Genomic DNA, 17,761 nt, shown 5'->3' with positions numbered 1-17,761 from the left:
CCCCCCCCCCCTCTGAGCAAAAAAATATAAAAAAAGTTGTCAAGTTTGTGTCTTATCCAATCCTTCTGTCCCCCCCGGGGAAGTCGATCATGGTTCAAATAAACATATTACCTGTAAACGTTCATGGTTGCAGTAGCAGTATCATAAAGAACATATTCAGGTTCCCTCCTATCCGGGGTTCCAACCACGGTGCTTACGTCCTGGGTGTACCTGGCCAGGGCAGACGTCAAGCTCTTCACGAGGTCTTCACAAACAAGCGATAAAGGAATTGTTTACGAAATTTTGAAGTAGCGTTAACAATCAAGAGCAATTGTCGATGAATTTCAATGTCGGAAATACATTTCCTTTTAAAGAATTTGTCCTTACGTCGCAAAAGAATATTAATTATGTTAATCAAAAGATGATTTTGTATTGCTGAAACTCAAGGTTCCGAGAAAAAATGATTTCGAGAGGAAATATTTATTTCTAGAAAACAATATCAAACGTTAAAGTTTTTATAAAAATAATAAAAAAAAAATTATAAAAACATTTACTCTTAAAATATAACGATCAAAAAGTTAATTTTGGACTGATGTTTTGAATTAAGTTTAAAAGGATATATAAAATGTTCTGACAGGGTACCAGGAATTTAAGAATTTAAAACTTGATGAATGTCAATCAGTCGTCTCTGAAGCCTCATATATATATATGAGATGAGCGAAGAGCTTTATTATATGGATATACCTGAGTTTTTATCTGAGAGAAGACTAGGATGTCTTGGGAATGAAGTTGCCAATCTCAACCAACCCATGAGAGACTCCTCCTTGGGCTCAAGGGACCCGGAGAATAGTTCTCCGCTGCAGGTCGTCTTCTCCATCCTTGGGTAGAGGCTGCAGGCCAGGGCCTCCGCCACCAGCCTCGTGTTCCGCTGGAGAACAGCTCCAGACACTTCTGAGGTTGAATCTAGGAGAGTTTGACGCTCTGGATTGCGCGGACTGGTGAAGTGGGAGAGGGTGAAGGCAGGTAACCGTCTAGAAATAATTTTTGGTTTGATTATTGATTCCAAAATGTTTAGTGGAGATGAAAAATGTGATGTATAATGTATATTTTTACAAAGATATTTCTTCTATGAAGCCTTTCATCTATTAGGTAATTATTCTATTTTTATTTTTTCTTTCCTGTTTGTTCAAATTACTTTTGGGAAAAGTAAATGCACCCCGGAGAGGAGATCCAAAATGTAAGGTTTAGAGGACCGTTTATTGATTTATGTATTGATCCATAAACAATAAACATCTTACTGGAGAATAACGAATTAATTTGGAAAATGGACAAGTTAACCGAGGTGTCTTATAAAACCGTCTAGAAATAACTTTTTGTTTGATTATACATTAAAAAAACATGCATGATGGAGACTCTATGTTTACAGATAAATAAGTGGTGTAAATAACCCCTCATACCTGATAGAAAACCTTTCATGCTCCCATGAGAGAGTATCATCGGCCAGATTAATCTTCTTATGAACCATCTCTGGTTTAGGTAGGTTCGGGAAGAGAGCGGAGGACACAGATCTGAGGTTCTCAAGGAAAATAGCTCCAGCAGAACCTTCCTTAGGAGGCTTAGACACATGCAGATTCAGAGGTCTTAATTAAAATGCACTGAATTTTGAACCGACTAGAACGCAATTTGGTGTGCAAGAGATAAAATACCTCATAACTTATTAGTAAGTTTGCAGCTTAAACAATTGAACAATCAAAGTCAAATTGGACTCCATGACATTGCAGTTTTTACAGTAGGGTTGGACACATTATCACATTATTTTTTTGTTATTTGTAAATGGTAGAGGACGGGATCATTTTTCATTCTGAATCACCAGATTTCAGAAAGCAAGAGAACAAAGCCTGGACAATTTTGGAACATATTTGTTAAAGAAACCCCGAATCTGTTCATAAATGGTACCAAAAATCAGATGACTAACTTACTTATTCTTGCCGAGGGAATCGAGACAGAGAATAAACTTGACGTTTGAGAGAAGATCACTTGTTGTATCATGATCAAGGTGCTCCTCTAGCCAGCGCTTAGTCCCGGCATAGTTCAGTTTACCACCACCAGAGAGCAGGAATACAAGGGAATACGCTGGATGGGTTCTAAATATAGTTATATATGGTTAGATAGTTCAGTTTACCACCAACAGAGAGCAGGAATACAAGGGAATACACTGGATGGGTTCTAAATATAGATATATATGGTTAGATAATTGAGTTTTCCACCAACAGAGAGCAGGAACACAAGGGAATACGCTGGATGGGTTCTGAATATAGATATATATATAGGGTTAGATAATTCAGGTTTCCACCAACAGAGAACAGGACTACAAGGGAATACGCTGGATGGGTTCTAAATGTAGATATATATGGTTAGATAGTTCAGTTTTCCACCACCAGAGAGCAGGAATACAAGGGAATACGCTGGATGGGTTCTAAATATAGATATATATGGTTAAATAATTCAGTTTTCCACCAACAGAGAGCAGGAATACAAGGGAATACGCTGGATGGGTTCTAAATATAGGTATATATGGGGTTAAATAATTGAGTTTTCCACCACCAGAGAGCAGGAATACAAGGGAATATGCTGGATGGGTTCTAAATATAGATATATAGGGTTAGATAATTGAGTTTTCCACCACCAGAGAGCAGGAATACAAGGGAATATGCTGGATGGGTTCTAAATATAGATATATATGGTTAGATAATTGAGTTTTCCACCACCAGAGAGCAGGAATACAAGGGAATACGCTGGATGGGTTCTAAATATACATATATATGGGGTTAAATAGTTCAGTTTTCCACCACCAGAGAGCAGGAAAACAAGGATGAGAAGTGAGAATGAATAAAAGTATTTGTGTATTTTGTATTGTCCTTACTCAAGGCTCAAGCTGCTCCCAACATTAAAATGTTTTTTAACTAAGCAATTATCGAAGCATTACGAAAAATGAAAGAGCGCACATTATGAATCAATCAAAATTATGACATTTATAACTGAAACTTCTGTAAAAAATAATGATGTAAACCATTATCCACAGAGTACAAAGCTGCATGTAGTGGGAAAATTTGATGAAACCCCCTACCGCATTTCTACTGCAAGGATTCAGCTATTTTGTAAAGTAACATCGGACATAAATTTAATTATAATTAATCATTTTACATTTCGTGAATTCCCATCAATGCGTCATTGTGGTATTATCACTAGTGTGTGGGCGTTAGAAATTGTAAATTCGCCTGGATGGATCCAGGCCGTACGCTGTATGTTGATGCATTGCGTCCTGAAGGCGGTGTGGGGGTTCCATGTCTGGTTCCCTTTTAGATCTATCAATTATTAATACTATTATTATTATTATACCTGGACCCTGAGTAAAGTGCTGAGAATAATCTGGCAAGCTCCAGCAGTATTGATACTCCGCTACCATTGCTATCCGCTCCGGTGGCAAGACTGGGAGCTCCGGCTCCGGCATCGTAATGAGCAACTACAAGGATAGTTGGGAGCTGGTCTTCTCCACTTGATCCTCCGAGGAGACCAGAGGTTGATACAACAGCCTAGACAAACACAACATGTTAACAGAAACATCCAACCAGGGGTTTATGTAATTACGTAAAAAAAACATTTCCCCCCTCCCTCCCACCCCTCTTTTGAAAATAGTTTCCCCTTACGGTACCCTTAAGGTATGTTTGCGCGGAGAGGCAACATTTTTTAATGGTTTTATTACTGAATAAGGGAAAATAAATGAGTTTTTACCTTTAGTATTTGCGCGGAAAAGAGAATAAATCATTCCTTGGGAATATTCTATTGAAAGGTCATTTTATAACCCCCCCCCCCCNGTGCAAGAGTGGAATTCTTGATATCCATATACCTGATCTTTAACAGGTTGTGGAGTTGGAGCGGATATAATTAACTGATATCCGCTGTTAGATATACTACTCATCATAGCTGCCAGGGCAGAGGACGCATCCTCTCCCCCTTCACCTTCAGATCTCAGGGTCTCATATAGTTCATTCAGCTCAGGGTTCTCCTGAATATATGATAGTACATGATTCTATTTCATTTATAATCGTCCAGTGAACACATAGTTCCTAATTCAACTCTTAAGCGATTTCTTCAACTCATGCCAATTTCCTGAAGTTTTACATGCTTTTCTAATCATTTTTATTAATTTCTTTCAAGGCTGCTCAGAAAGTTTTAAATCAAGTTCCCTAAACAGCAATATAAATGGAAATAACTTCTTCAGTAAGACTCTTTAAATTGATAAAAATCTTTGTATTGTCTGCTGTAAAGACTACCTCTGCAAAGTAGACAGGAATCTCAAGATCCCCGCCCACCAGCTCCTCCTCTAACTGTAGAACAGCCTCTCTAGCCTCTGCACTCAGTCCAGCTAGCCCTGGAGGGATGAGAAGGAGGAGGCCTCCCACCCCGCTCGAGACTAGATCTCTAAACCCGGCCACGGAGAGTTCAGCCATTTTTACAACTACAGTTTTCCTCACAACCTGGCTTACACCAGGTCCACGAGCATCCATAGTCAGAGCAGCCTAGAAAGAAGATAGATAGTAGATTCGTGGGTACATATTTTTAAAAAATAATCCCTCCTCCCCACCGGGCGGGAAATAAATTCAATGATTTGGGATAGCATGGGAAAAAACTTATGAAATGTTTCAACAGATTGGGGGAATTTATTTTAGGAGGGCGAGGGGGGAGTTTTCCACTAAACCCCACTTTTCATTCCGTCAGAGTACTGCAGAACACTGCGGTCAGCACATAAAGCCTTGATAAAATATTGGGGGGGGGAGGTGGATTGACAACTAACGTAGTTTAGAGATCAATATTTATAAATAGATAGATTAGAAACTTATCAAATTAAAGACTTTATTAAAAGTTTACTCTTTAATATAAGTTATAAATATGTGTTATGCATTCTTATCAGAAGGATAAAAGATAAGTAATTATGTGGCCGATACCAATGTAAACACCTTGCAGAGTTAGGGTGCATCAAATTTTGTTGATTTTCTCAATTTCAACTTTGCCAATTTGCCAAACGTCAATCAGTGCAATATCTTTAAATGAATTCGAATTTTCGACTTATACGAAATCAGATTGTGTTAAACAATACAAATTACAGTAAGTCGGCCTTAAACAAATATTTTTTATAGGAGGCCAAGATGGTTACATTAAAAGGTTCTGACAAAAAGCTGGGAAAAAATAAGAATTGAGGAATAGGAAACCCATATTTGTCATACATTTGGAATCATCCTTTTAAGAAGATTCATATACTTGTCTTAGTTTCTTTGGAAGAAATCTTATTTTTCAAACTGTAAATGCGTGGATATAACTTTAAGGAATAAATAACTGATTCGAAAGTGGAAAGAGTAGTAATTGAAAACAAATTCAAAATAATCTCACTTTTTTCTACGTTGCCCTGTTAGAGACCAGTGAAGTATTTAAAAAAAAATATAATTCTTTACTTAAATGCTGCGGCCCCAATTTTTTTTATTTATTCCAAAAGTAAAATGTAAAAAATTGACAAAATGTACAATACACATGTTTTACATTCATTTTTACATCTTCAAACACATAAATTCAAGATCAGTAGTTTAAATTATAAAGTTTAAATTATAAAATCATAAAACACCGACCTAAGTATTAAAAATTAGGCAAAAACTTATTCTTTATTGTGAAGTTGGAACAGATAAATGAGAGCGCCCTAAAGTATAAGGCGTTTTTAAGTTATAGATAAAAACAACAATGGAGGGGGGGGGGGGAATCCCCCCCCCCGGAGAAATAGATAAAAAATTCACCTGTTTAGATCCATGTAGGTTTCCTCCTAGTTCAAACTGAGCTAGTCTATGAACATCGAGCTCGGAGGCGGACTCCACGGGGTTGATCGGGGACAAGGCGATGAAGATGGGGAGGCAGACCAGCAAGTAGTACGGGAGGACATCGAATATCTCACTAAACTCTCGTAACCACATCTTCTCTGAAATATACTTTTTTTCAATAAATCATGAAGTCAATTAAAAACATATTTATCATATAACAATAAATAACAAAATTATCATTTCTTGGTATAAAACTCCCGAAAAATTAATTGAGTATGAAATGTGTATACCCTGATATATATATACGAGTATCAATGTAAAAATAACAAAAAAAGGAATCAAGATTTCGATTAAAGCTAATTAAAAAACTATTTAGAATTAAGTAAACAGACTAGGAGACTTAACAGTCAATATCACAGTATTCTTTGGTACAACAAATTTGTTTTAAAATCCATTTTACTAATGTTTAGTTCTTAATATCACTAGTTATTAATTTCTCTCCGTCTTTTATCCCGTTCTAATTGTTCGACTCTAGTTTGGTTTCCATATTCTACCCTAAGTTTGGCCAATTTACTTCGGGTCAAGCTTGTTGAATTCTGATAAACCTTCTCGAGAAAACTGTGACAGTTCAGAACCTCTTGCGAATTAAGAAACCGTTTGAATTCCTCTATTAAATCCGCGAAATCTCTCTTTTCCAAGAATTCTTTTTCGTGGATTTTCAAGATAGTTAGAGCAACCCGGAACAGGACTTTTGAGCCTTCAGCAAACAAGCAATCCCAGACTCGTAGAACAGTCTCGGTCGGTAAAACTTCAGCGTAGAGACAAATAAACCATTTGGAACAAATTAGCGCCCAGGGCATCTGTAAACCGTCGATATGTCGCGCAAGTAGCGGGATATCTTTACGTGAGATCTCTGCTAAAACCTTGAAATCAGTAGTTAGACCCGGCATAGACGGAGAATAGTAATCCGGTAGAATCTTTTCAGCGAGAGCTTTCAGCAGCCAAAACGAGGAGTCTTGGTCACGTGTTGCTAAAAGAAGTAATCCAGCGATGTAGTTTAATCCTTGGCAGTAACCAATACTAGGATTTGAGTTAGCAAATGCTGTTAAAACGTTCAAGAGAGGTTTCTGCATTGAGTTAGGATTAGTACTGTCGAAGTTTACGTTGTTCGGGAACGTTCTAGGCATATCGGTCACGATTTGGTCCAACACTACACGGTTGGTCGGTAAATTGAGCATTGTAGAAAATAGATCAGGTTCTTCTTTTTTCATTTTACCAGCTCCGCTTATCTCCATCCAGACTCCTCTTCTATGAGAGCTCGGGATACCTTTCCTGATATATCTCTTTAGCCTGATCCCACGTTCCATTTTATCATAACCTCGTTTCACGATTTTATCCCATTTCTGAGCCCGGGAGCTCAATATACGGAGATAGGATTTCATGAACTCCTCTTGCCCGCTCAAGTCGAAACTTTTTGACCGTATGAATCCATATTCGTCAATGGAGCTGAACTGAGAACCGGCGGCCATGTCTGAAAGATGTTTTAACTGGAGTGAATAGAATATGGGATTACAAAACTATACCCTGACCATATTTGTACGGCTTCATAAAATGAAAAATAAATCAATAATTTAAATATCACTCTCATTCACTAACAAATAAGAAGACACTCCACTTAACAAACAAAATTATTAAGTCCTAGTGCATAAATTATTCTCTAGGTAATTATCTAATTAAGTTAATGACTAAAAACAAGTAGAGATCAGAAAAGGATAAAAACAATCATTTTAAGTTTAAAAGCCATAGTATAAAATTAAAAAATTTAATATTCCGTAAATTTTTTTTAAACAGATCTAAATTTTCTATGATTGTGAGAATTGAGTAAAACTTAATTAATTCCTGACACGCGTTACCCAGCTGGGTGTCCCACGAAACATGACATTTAATAAATAGTTATTTTTAGTTAAACAAATCTTTTGCCTAATTATATTTTACTTTGAAATCAATTTTAATATAACATGACTCCCATATAATATTTTCATTGATCTTTGGTATCAAACAACTGAACAAATAATCCGGAAAAAGTCGTTTTAAACACTATTTACCAACTGTCATGTTTCGTGGGACACCCTGTAGTTCATTTAAACAAAATAAAAATTAATTATTATCAAATGAAAAAATGTTTAAAAAATTAATAAAAGTATTATAACACATGCAGTCATTATAATTTTAGAGATCTGTGGCCGCAACCCATGGAACAACTAGACATGCCGCAACCCCAGCCACATAGCCTGTCCTAGCCTCGGCGCTCGGCCCCCTATATACTGTTCTAGCAGTAGCGCTCGGCCACTTTACCAATCCCAGCTGCAGTGCTCGACCCAGATATTATCGTGACCTAATTTAACCCTCAAATAATTGATTACACCATGCGATTTTTTGTTATAAATACTTTGACAATTGCAGTAACAGGTAATTCTTAAAATATGAAAAATTAGTTAAACTGAACAAACATTTGTTCAAAAGGACTAGTCCAAATAAAAAGTTTATCCGAACAAATTCCCTATTCGTACCACATATTAGCTCTTTTCGGTAATGTTACACCGGCTAAAATCTAAAACAACCGACATCTTTTGTGTATTTTAATTTATTAATCTTATGTACAGGGTGTCCCACATCAAATTAGACCGCGTCAATGGGTCTAAATTACGATTTGGGGGACAATTCAGAAAATTTAAGTATGAATCATTTTGAAAAATTGAATAAGGCTGATAGATTTATTTTTTCAGAAAATGCTAGATTTTTTTAGTATAATGTGCGTATTTAGGTTTTAAAGATTGAAGAAAGTCTAATATAATATGGGACGCTCTGTAGAACAGAAAAAAGATCGAGTTGTGTTTTTTTTTATGGGTGACACGGCTGGAATTTTTAAAATCACAATTTAAAGGCCATAAATGTACCATTTAAAGGGAGTGTTCGTGAAAAATGAAAGGGGGTATAGGCTTAATGCGACAAAAAAGCGCTTTTGATCGCTACTAATCTTACTTCTATCTGTTGCGTCTATAAGGAGAAAATTGATAAAGACGTCTCATACCGAAGAGCGTAGCGCCCATACAAATTGAGGAAGTTGGAACATACGACTTAGACCGTAAAAAAATCAAATTAATATCAAACAAATCATTCAGATATTACAACCTATAGTCATCGATTATCTTTCGCCACATTTGTATATAATTGATATTTCATACTAGTTTTGATTTTGTTTTTTAAAATAATATTTAGCTTACAACTTGTTTTCGAACATTCCTGGAAAATATGATAATGTCGTCTTCATTACCAAAAATCCTCGAAACAGGAATAAACGTAACTCTCAGATCATAACAATTAAAACATATTATGAAAAATCAACTATATATAAATGTGACGAAAGATAATCGATGACTATAGGTTGTAATATCTGAATGATTTGTTTGAAATTAAATTGATTTTTTTACGGTCTAAGTCGTATGTTGCACTTTTCTCAATTTGTATGGACGCCATGTTATTCGGTATGAGACGCCTTTAAGAATTTTCTCCTTATAGACGCAACAGATAGAAGATTAGTGGCGATCAAAAGCGCTTTTTTATCGCATTAAGCCTGTACCCCCTTTCATTTTTCGCGAACACTCCCTTTAAAAAAATAGTTGCCCGGAAGAGTCATATGTGGTGGCCCAGAAGGGCAAAAAAGTGGTGGTTCATGGCTGCCGGAATAGAACAAACTAATATGCGACACGGAAGAGGAAATGGTGATGGATCATGGCCGCCTGCCTTCCCCCGCTCGTTCAAGTACGCATTTACTTCTTGAAGTTTTGAAGAAACTTATTGCTTCAATATCCATAATTATCTCATGTAAAACTGCAGTTGTGGAATTATATGAAAATTAGAAAACGAAAATAGAAGTCTAAATCTCAATTAAAATTGACTGAAGAATACAAATTACTAAATTATATAGTATTGAGATTATCTGATTCCAAGTTTTGGGTGGATAAAAAACCAAATATTTATTATTGGAGACTAGATTGCGGGTCATGAAGACAGAATGGCGGAGGCTTGAAACGTAGCCAGAAGCTCAGGAAATCATTTAGGTCATATTAAGGGTTCATCACGGCCGTGCAATCCCACCCTCCAAATTAAACTTTTGTTAAAATTCCTTGGTATTACTATTCCATATAAGAAAAAAAATTCAAGAGGACAGTGACAAATGAGTGCTAGAGCAAAATGTNGTGGGGTCATATGCGAAACGCCTTCTCCCGGATTATTTTTAATTACCAACCGAGAAGAAATCTACCGAGAACTTTAATCTTTGATAATTTGATACTAAATTCTAGAGCTGAATAAATTCCTGTTAAACCCATTTTTTCTGCTGACTGCAGAAGTAAAGCTAAGCAAAATTCATAATTACAATTTATATTTTGTTTATAAATACATCACTTCGTACAATACTTTATCAAGATCCAAACACCGCCGTTATACAGGGGCACCTTGGTGTAACAGGGGGAGCCCAAACCAAGGTGCCCCCATCTTCGTGATTCAGAGTTCATTTTTAACACTGGACTCTCGTGGCGTCTAGAAGTCGAACTTGAAATCAAAGTACGCGTCGTCAAATTGGTGAACTCTAACATAACCGTCCTCGCCCCCGCTAGCATATCCTTTACCGTCAGGTCGGAACTGAACAGAGTTTATCGGACCGAAATGCCCCTTGACTCGACCAAACTCCTCCTCGAACACCATGTGGAAGAATCGAGCGTCGAACTTTCCGATCCTGGTTGAGGTAGTAGTCACGTCCATGGCGTCCTGACCTCCACCCAGCACGACGTGCTCGAAGAGAGGACTGATGGAGGCGGAGTTGACAGGTCTCTCCGTCTTGTAGGTTTTCAACACCTCCAGGGTGTCAGCATCCCACAAAATCGAAGAGGTGTCCTGAACAGAAAATATTTTATCAACGTGATTTAAGGGGATAATTCATGAGTATCGTCAGATTAACTTACGACGAAATTATTCCTAATCTGAATCGGATTCTTAAACCATTAAAGCTGGTTAACAACGGAAGTGACACTGTAAATATCAATTAATTAAAGTCCACGATAAGTTTAAGTCCTTTCTCGCTCGTTATCCAGATTTTAAAAGCTCAGAGATTTAAATGTTCAAGTTTTGAGCTGAACAAAATATAAAATCATCAATTAAACTCTCCCCTATTTTAACGATTAAGCGTGAACAATTACTAATCCAAGTAGACACCCAAAAGTTTCAGAAGCACCCCCCCCCTCACAGAGAGTTTAAGAATTAACGATCACCTTTGAAGCTGTGATGAACATCTTCTCGTCCCTGCTGCTCTGCATATCAGCAATCGACTTGCCGTGGACGGACACAACTTTAAGCTTGTTCTGTGCCTTTACATCCCACTGAACTAGATCTCCGTTGTCGTGTCCTAGAAAACAATTTCAGTTAGAATTGCAGATTTTTTATTCTTAGTCAGAGTTGACAATATAGAATAGAAAATGCTAGTATTTGTTTCTACTTAAAATTTTAAGCAAAAAACCAAATATATGAAACCGCATTATGGCATGTTTATCCTTTTGACAGATAAATTTAATAATAACAACGAGGGAGAAAATTATAATAGGTTAAATCAAATCAAATTAGTAGATAGGCTTTATCCTAAGGAATGAATATTCTTTGTAGTACATAGGATTATTAACTAGAGAGCGGGAGATAACACACTAAAGGGAATGTAAACGCAATTTTAAGTGACTCTCCATTTTATTATGACAATGCCTGATTCACAACAGTACCCTTAAAAACTTTGCCTTTTTTAAGTTTAAGTAAGAGATGACTGTTTTTATTAGTTTGAAACCCGGTTATTCGCAATTGTTGATAGTCTTAAATAGTAAATTTCGCAACTACTGCGTTAACCGTGTAGGGTCATAATTATAAAAAAAAAACATTTCTATACCTAGAAAGAAAAAACAATATCTTCCCCATTATTAATCACATAAAGGTATCAAGGAACACTTAAAATTTCGTTAACGTTAACAATCGAAGGGGATTTAGTAAAGTATTTGAAACTGAGGTTACCGGTCAACAAGTAGCTGTCCAATCCACTCCAGATCATGGAGCTGACCTTAGGTCCGTTTGCAGGGATCGGGATCTTGAAGACGGGATTATCAGTGTTAAACACCCTGGCGTCCACAACATTAATCTCGCATGGGTAACCCATCTGCTTGTCTGTAGTGAAGCAAACCATGTTTCCACTAAACATAAAGTTGATATTGTAGGTTTAATAGAAGACATTATGAAAAATGCTTCGACGCAGAATTATTAATATATAGATGTTATACAACTTTATTTTGAGCTAGAACCAAGATTTTCAGTTCACTTATACTTAAAGGGATAGGCCGGCTATGTAAAGTAATTCAATTGAGTTTGGGCGCAAAGTTGACGTTAAAAATCGTGAATTTGGGTGGATACGTTTTTAGAATCGTTTTTATATCATTATTAAATAACGACGACGAAAAATATAGTAAATATTCTGAAGTAAACTAATTAGATGTTTAGGAGCAAATTTCCCAATAGAAATTTGTCAATAAATACAAGATAGAATTAATTTTTTCCTTAATCATCATTATATTGAATTTCTTAATTTCTATGATTTGGTTGCAGTTTCTTTAAATTCTTCAAATGTCGTATTTTTAATAAAAATTCCAGAAAATCTGCAGATGTGCTGATGGAAACTAAGGGTCCGTCCTAGTCAACTATTTTTGGATCCCCCCCCCCCACCTATCAATTTTATATATGACGAAATTAAAATTTGTATTTATTTCTTATTATGAGTTAGGTTAGGTTAAGACACTTTCTGGGCCGCTACGTCTAGGACAGGCTAGGGGGCCGAGCGCTGCGGCCACATGGTCAATTATATCCATGTCTAACATTTAAGATCAATGTACAAAATTGATAGGAGGGGGGGGGGGCCTGGGGTGGGGGTCCAAAAATCGTTCTCTAGGAATATACCGAAACTAATAATAGAATAAGAATACTTAATTTCGATGAAGAGAATTAATTATTTTCACTACCTGTTCCTAAACAACTACTTAGTTTACTGTAGAATTTTGTTTCGAGGGGAAAATATAGAACATTTTGAACCTTTCATTAATATTCGCATTTCAACAACACCATAACCAAATAAATTAAAAAGCAGAACATAAATACTTTTTAATCATCTACCTGTATGAGAAATTACATGTCCTGACAGCTGATTTGGTTTCAATTATTCCAATCTGTTGACCGGTCTGTATATCCCACAGACGACAGCTGTTGTCGGCAGCACCTGAACATAAATGTTAAATGTGACAGAAACAATCTCAAGAACTGACGAGGGTCACCCAGACCGAAATATATTTTCAATAAATGCGGAACTAACTTCTACTTTTTTACTCTACAGAGGAATGGTCCATCACCGTCACCGAATTTTAGTGTAAAAATATTCTTTATTTTAAAACTCAGAACGCAAATATTTATCAACCAGTGTCCCAACAAGGAAGATATAGCAGCTTTTCTATCTTTAGTTAGTGTTCAGTCAATTCTACTGCTTAAAGCCGCACAAAAGATTATAAACTCGAACCGCATTTAAAAATAATCATTTCATAGCTAGAAAAATATACTAGATGAGATACCGGTGGGACTAATGCGTATCAGTTGAAAACTCTCTTGAAGTATTTGGAATTATTGTAAAATGATAAATTTGTTAAATCTCTAATATTGGCTGCAGATAATCATTTTCTTTCTTACTATCAGTGCTTAGGATCCATTTAATTTTGATGCGGAACCAGATCCGGATCCTGGATCCGCACTGGAAAAAAAATGGATCCGGATCCAAATCCGGATCCAGATCCAGGTCGTTTCTTCAAGATTTACTGAATTATTTAACAAAAAATAATTTTCAAATTTTTTGCTTACTTTTAATTCGCTTATTTTTATCCTAAAACTAGATGAACCATTCAGAAATAAGGAAATTTTATAATCTCTTCTTTTTAAGAGTTCAGATTTGTGTTTCAGGAGAAACAGTTTTTTTGCAGTTCGTAGTTGATATTTTACCCCGTGGATCCGCATATTTTTGCGATCCAAGCCAAAATCTTGCGGATCCAACGGATCCGGATCCTAAGCACTGCTTACTATTTTAACAAATTTTTTAAAGTATGGTACCTAACCTGTAACAAGATGCGAGTTATCCCATTTAGGATCCAGACACCAGACGGCGCCGCTATGCCCGTCGTAGGTACCAAGCCTCTCTCCGTTCACGGAGTACCACACGTTAGGGTGATGATCTTTAGCGCAGCTGAAAAGCAGGTCTCCGTCGAGGTTATACTTGATCTGGGTGATTGACCTCTCGTGCCCGTGCATCATTAACGGCTTCATTCTGTATCTGAAATATAACACAAGGTTTTTATCCAAGATTATCAGATTAAAAGTTAGAGCCTGCGTCCACGACGACCTCCCTTCTTCCTGTTACAATCGGAGGGGATGGGAGTGCAATCTTCGATCCTGCCGATCTTCATTCCTGCTCTGGCGAGAGCTCGGAGAGCGGATTGTGCTCCGGGTCCGGGAGTTTTGGTCCTGTTACCTCCGGTGGCACGGAGCTTAATGTGCAGAGCAGTGATTCCAAGGGTCTAAAATCAAATTATTATTAGTTTAATCAAGGTTTTAAATGAAGGTAAGTGAGTAAACTCTCATTATTTTGTTGAACGATCTATTTTTCAGTTCAAAAACGCATTCATGTCTCAAATTAATTATTCCTTATTAAATTTAAATGTTCTTTGACTTCAACTGACAGGTTTAATTTAGTATCTAATCATTGACTTATTAAATTCAGTCATTCACGAGTTATTTTCAATTAGCACGGCGTAATTAATCTATTATGATCAAATATAATTTTCTCTCTAGATGTTATGCGGTGTACGGTGTATTATACCTACTAATATTATCAACAATCTTTGGCGTAAATCATTTTAAGTATTTGCAATAACTTTTATGTTCCTTTCTTTGCCATTTTTTGGTCAAGGTTCATTCAATGAAAACGTTAAAATGCCATGATGATTACTGTCCAATTCAATAATGGCTCAAGATCACTAAATATCTGTGTTCTATTTGTCTTAATATGTCCAACAGTCTCCAGCTTATATTTGTCAGAACAAGCTGTTTTTTTTTGTTTTTTTCATCTCATAAATATTTATAAAGAGAGTAAATTTCGTTAAGCAATTTCATTGTTAAATTTAAGCACTCGTGCATTTCTTAACATATTTTTTTAATGTATGTTTGAAATCTATTCATAATACTGTATCTGTATTTTTTCAATTAATAAAAGTTTGAAGAAGTATTATACCTTGATCTTCTCGGCAACGTCCTGGGCGGCCAACATAGCAGCGTAGGGAGATGCTTCGTCACGATCAGCCTTCACCTTCATACCTCCGGTCACTCTGAAAATATATAAGAATAAAAAACTAAACCCAGTATTACATATAACAAATGAACCACTCATTAACTTTGATGTTATTGTTTTATAAATATACCATTGAGATGAATTATCGTCAAAAAAGTCGGGTGACACCATTCTTACCCGTTATGAGGCTGTTGAACCTTGAGCAGGCTAAATGCTTATAATAAATCTTTATTCTTCATTTTGTAATAATTCTGGTGAATTTAAACAATTTTAAACAACGACGTATACAGGAATATGTGGGGGGGGAGTAGGAGACTGAATATAATTCTGGTGAATTTAAACAATTTTAAACAACGACGTATACAGGAATATGTGGGGGGGGAGTAGGAGACTGAATATAATTCTGGTGAATTTAAACAATTTTAAACAACGACGTATACAGGAATATGTGGGGGGGGAGGAGGAGAAGGAGACTGAATCCCAAAATAATCATAACATTTGCCCCCCCCTCAAATTCATCAAAATATTGGATCTATTTACCTGCAAATAGTTTCCCTGCCAGAAAGATCAGTGATATGAACGAAGGTATCGTTGAATGAAGCGTAGATGTGTGCAACACCAAACACCAGTTCTCCCTCGCGAACCTTCACAATTTTACAAAATTATACAAAGAAAGAATAAACATGTTACATATATTACAAACTCGAATAAGCGCTGAAATAAGGTGAAGAAGGCCATGAGCAAAAAAAATACTTGAAAACGCCGTCCTTTAGCTTTGTCCAGAGCTGGGAACTTTAGAATGGTGGATATGATATGAATTATAATTAATTTATTATGGCGTCAAGTCATTTGATAATTAGGTCAAGGGAGTCAAGGATGGTACCATTTTAAACTGTTAATTGAGTTGATTGTTAATAATGGTCCGAACTGATAATTCTAATTCGATAATTTTAATTTGCCCTCCAACAATCACACTGCTTCGGGTTAATTTTAACGAGACACTAGCCCGGTTTCTTTGTCGAGCTGTAACTTGCTTTGACTCTGACTATGATTTGAGATCATAGTCAAAAATCGTTCTCTAGGAATATACTAAGGGGGGCCTTTAGGGGGGATCAGAAGTTTAATTTCGCCATTTACCTGAGGTCCAAGCTGAACCTGAACCTCCTCCTTGGTCTCCTTCTTTCCTTTACGTGGGGCCATCTTCTATCTGAAAATAATAAATCGGCGTTTTACGGAATTTGTCAGGAAAATGGTACTATTCATCCAAACACATGTAAAGAAAGATTCATTTAAAAACAGAAGATTCAAGATAAATTCTAGAATCACGACAAGCTCGTAAACTATTGATCGACAAAAATATTTTTACTATAATGTTCCTCCTTCCTCTACACGTGTGCACTGCGCGCAGTTCTTAATCTATCAATATATTTGGTTTGGTTCAGTGTGAAAAGGGTGTTTAAATGTCGTCTTTTCGAATCCGTATTTCCTAAACACTGGTATTAGCGTTAAGAGTGGTATAAGAGTCATGTTTCTAGAACCGGAACTTTAATAATTTGATGCTACATCGATCGGACTAAAAGCAGATTAAACTAATGTTCAATTGCGCTAAAGTGAGGTAGCGGAGATAAAGGAGAGAAGGTGGAAAAGAAGGGGATAAGAAGGAAAGAAAAAGGATAGAAAAAGGGAAGAAAAAGGGGAGAAAAAGGGGAAAAGAAGGGGAAGAAGGGGAGAAGAAGCTTGAATTGTAGGAGATGAAGAGGAGAAAAAGGGGAGAAGAAGGTGAAAAAAGAAGAGAAAAAGGGGGAAGAAGGGGAAAAAGGGTCGTGGTCAAATTCCCAGAATACGCCCCTGTATCAGATATGCAATGAATTCGAATCAATTTCGATCCATTTTATTCAAAAGTTTTAATTCTTGAGCTGTTCATATCTGCGTTCGATCAGTTTTCGATTTTGCCAATCTTAAATCACTTTGACTTTTTATATTATTTCACATTGATTAATTAAAATTTACTTTCAGTTAACGATGACTACGCGTACAATAACAGTATCAAACCTTTAACACGATTCATTAAAAAAAAGACTATTTTTTTGTTAAACTGAATTATTGTATTGAAAGGAATTGTGTAATTGATCTACAGGGTGTCCCACGAAGCATGATATGAATTAAAAGTAGCTTTGATCTTGGAAATTATTAGTGCCATTCAATTGCCAACATAATTTAACATGAATGATTCTTAAACTAATAACCACAAAATTGTCCTAGTCCCGGCATTTCCAAAATGTGGTCTGCCTTTTTCGTGCTGCTGTCAATATTACCGGAGATATTTACCTTTTAAATTCTTCTGAAAGAGATTTACCTGTTTCAATTTTTGTTTTTACTTCTAAATGTAAAAATCTAGTGCATACATCTCTGTAAAAAATTAATGATGGAATATATTAATTTCTTTTTT

General features: G+C 36.2%; 4 protein-coding genes across 4 annotated transcripts; all 4 read right to left on the bottom strand.

The window, feature by feature from the left end:
• Window positions 1-107: 107 nt before the first annotated feature.
• On the bottom strand, window positions 108-6,034 carry LOC111713625 (nicalin-1-like). Its single transcript, XM_023488535.1, has 8 exons — window positions 5,823-6,034; window positions 4,314-4,559; window positions 3,887-4,045; window positions 3,379-3,572; window positions 1,959-2,123; window positions 1,437-1,619; window positions 724-1,010; window positions 108-244 (listed from the first exon to the last, which is right to left on the bottom strand). Exons 1-8 carry the CDS (start codon window positions 5,994-5,996, stop codon window positions 108-110), a joined length of 1,545 nt encoding a protein of 514 aa, XP_023344303.1. The 5' UTR covers window positions 5,997-6,034.
• A 73-nt stretch (window positions 6,035-6,107) lies between these two features.
• Window positions 6,108-7,585, bottom strand: LOC111713627 (growth hormone-regulated TBC protein 1). The gene has a single exon (XM_023488537.1). The coding sequence runs from the start codon at window positions 7,370-7,372 to the stop codon at window positions 6,326-6,328; it is 1,047 nt and encodes a 348-aa protein (XP_023344305.1). The 5' UTR covers window positions 7,373-7,585; the 3' UTR covers window positions 6,108-6,325.
• Window positions 7,586-10,270: 2,685 nt separating this feature from the next.
• On the bottom strand, window positions 10,271-14,306 carry LOC111713628 (eukaryotic translation initiation factor 3 subunit I-like). Its single transcript, XM_023488538.1, has 5 exons — window positions 14,084-14,306; window positions 13,101-13,203; window positions 11,955-12,130; window positions 11,174-11,307; window positions 10,271-10,799 (listed from the first exon to the last, which is right to left on the bottom strand). The coding sequence occupies exons 1-5, from the start codon at window positions 14,289-14,291 to the stop codon at window positions 10,446-10,448; spliced, it is 975 nt and encodes a 324-aa protein (XP_023344306.1). The 5' UTR covers window positions 14,292-14,306; the 3' UTR covers window positions 10,271-10,445.
• LOC111713629 (40S ribosomal protein S14a-like) lies at window positions 14,298-16,556 on the bottom strand. Its single transcript, XM_023488539.1, has 4 exons — window positions 16,450-16,556; window positions 15,853-15,956; window positions 15,256-15,349; window positions 14,298-14,542 (listed from the first exon to the last, which is right to left on the bottom strand). The coding sequence occupies exons 1-4, from the start codon at window positions 16,510-16,512 to the stop codon at window positions 14,345-14,347; spliced, it is 459 nt and encodes a 152-aa protein (XP_023344307.1). The 5' UTR covers window positions 16,513-16,556; the 3' UTR covers window positions 14,298-14,344.
• Between the last annotated feature and the right edge of the window lie 1,205 nt (window positions 16,557-17,761).

This window comes from Eurytemora carolleeae, unplaced genomic scaffold, assembly GCF_000591075.1.
Source record: "Eurytemora carolleeae unplaced genomic scaffold, Eaff_2.0 scaffold1453, whole genome shotgun sequence".
NCBI lineage: Eukaryota > Metazoa > Arthropoda > Copepoda > Calanoida > Temoridae > Eurytemora > Eurytemora carolleeae.
This window is presented reverse-complemented; position numbering and strand designations above follow the sequence as displayed.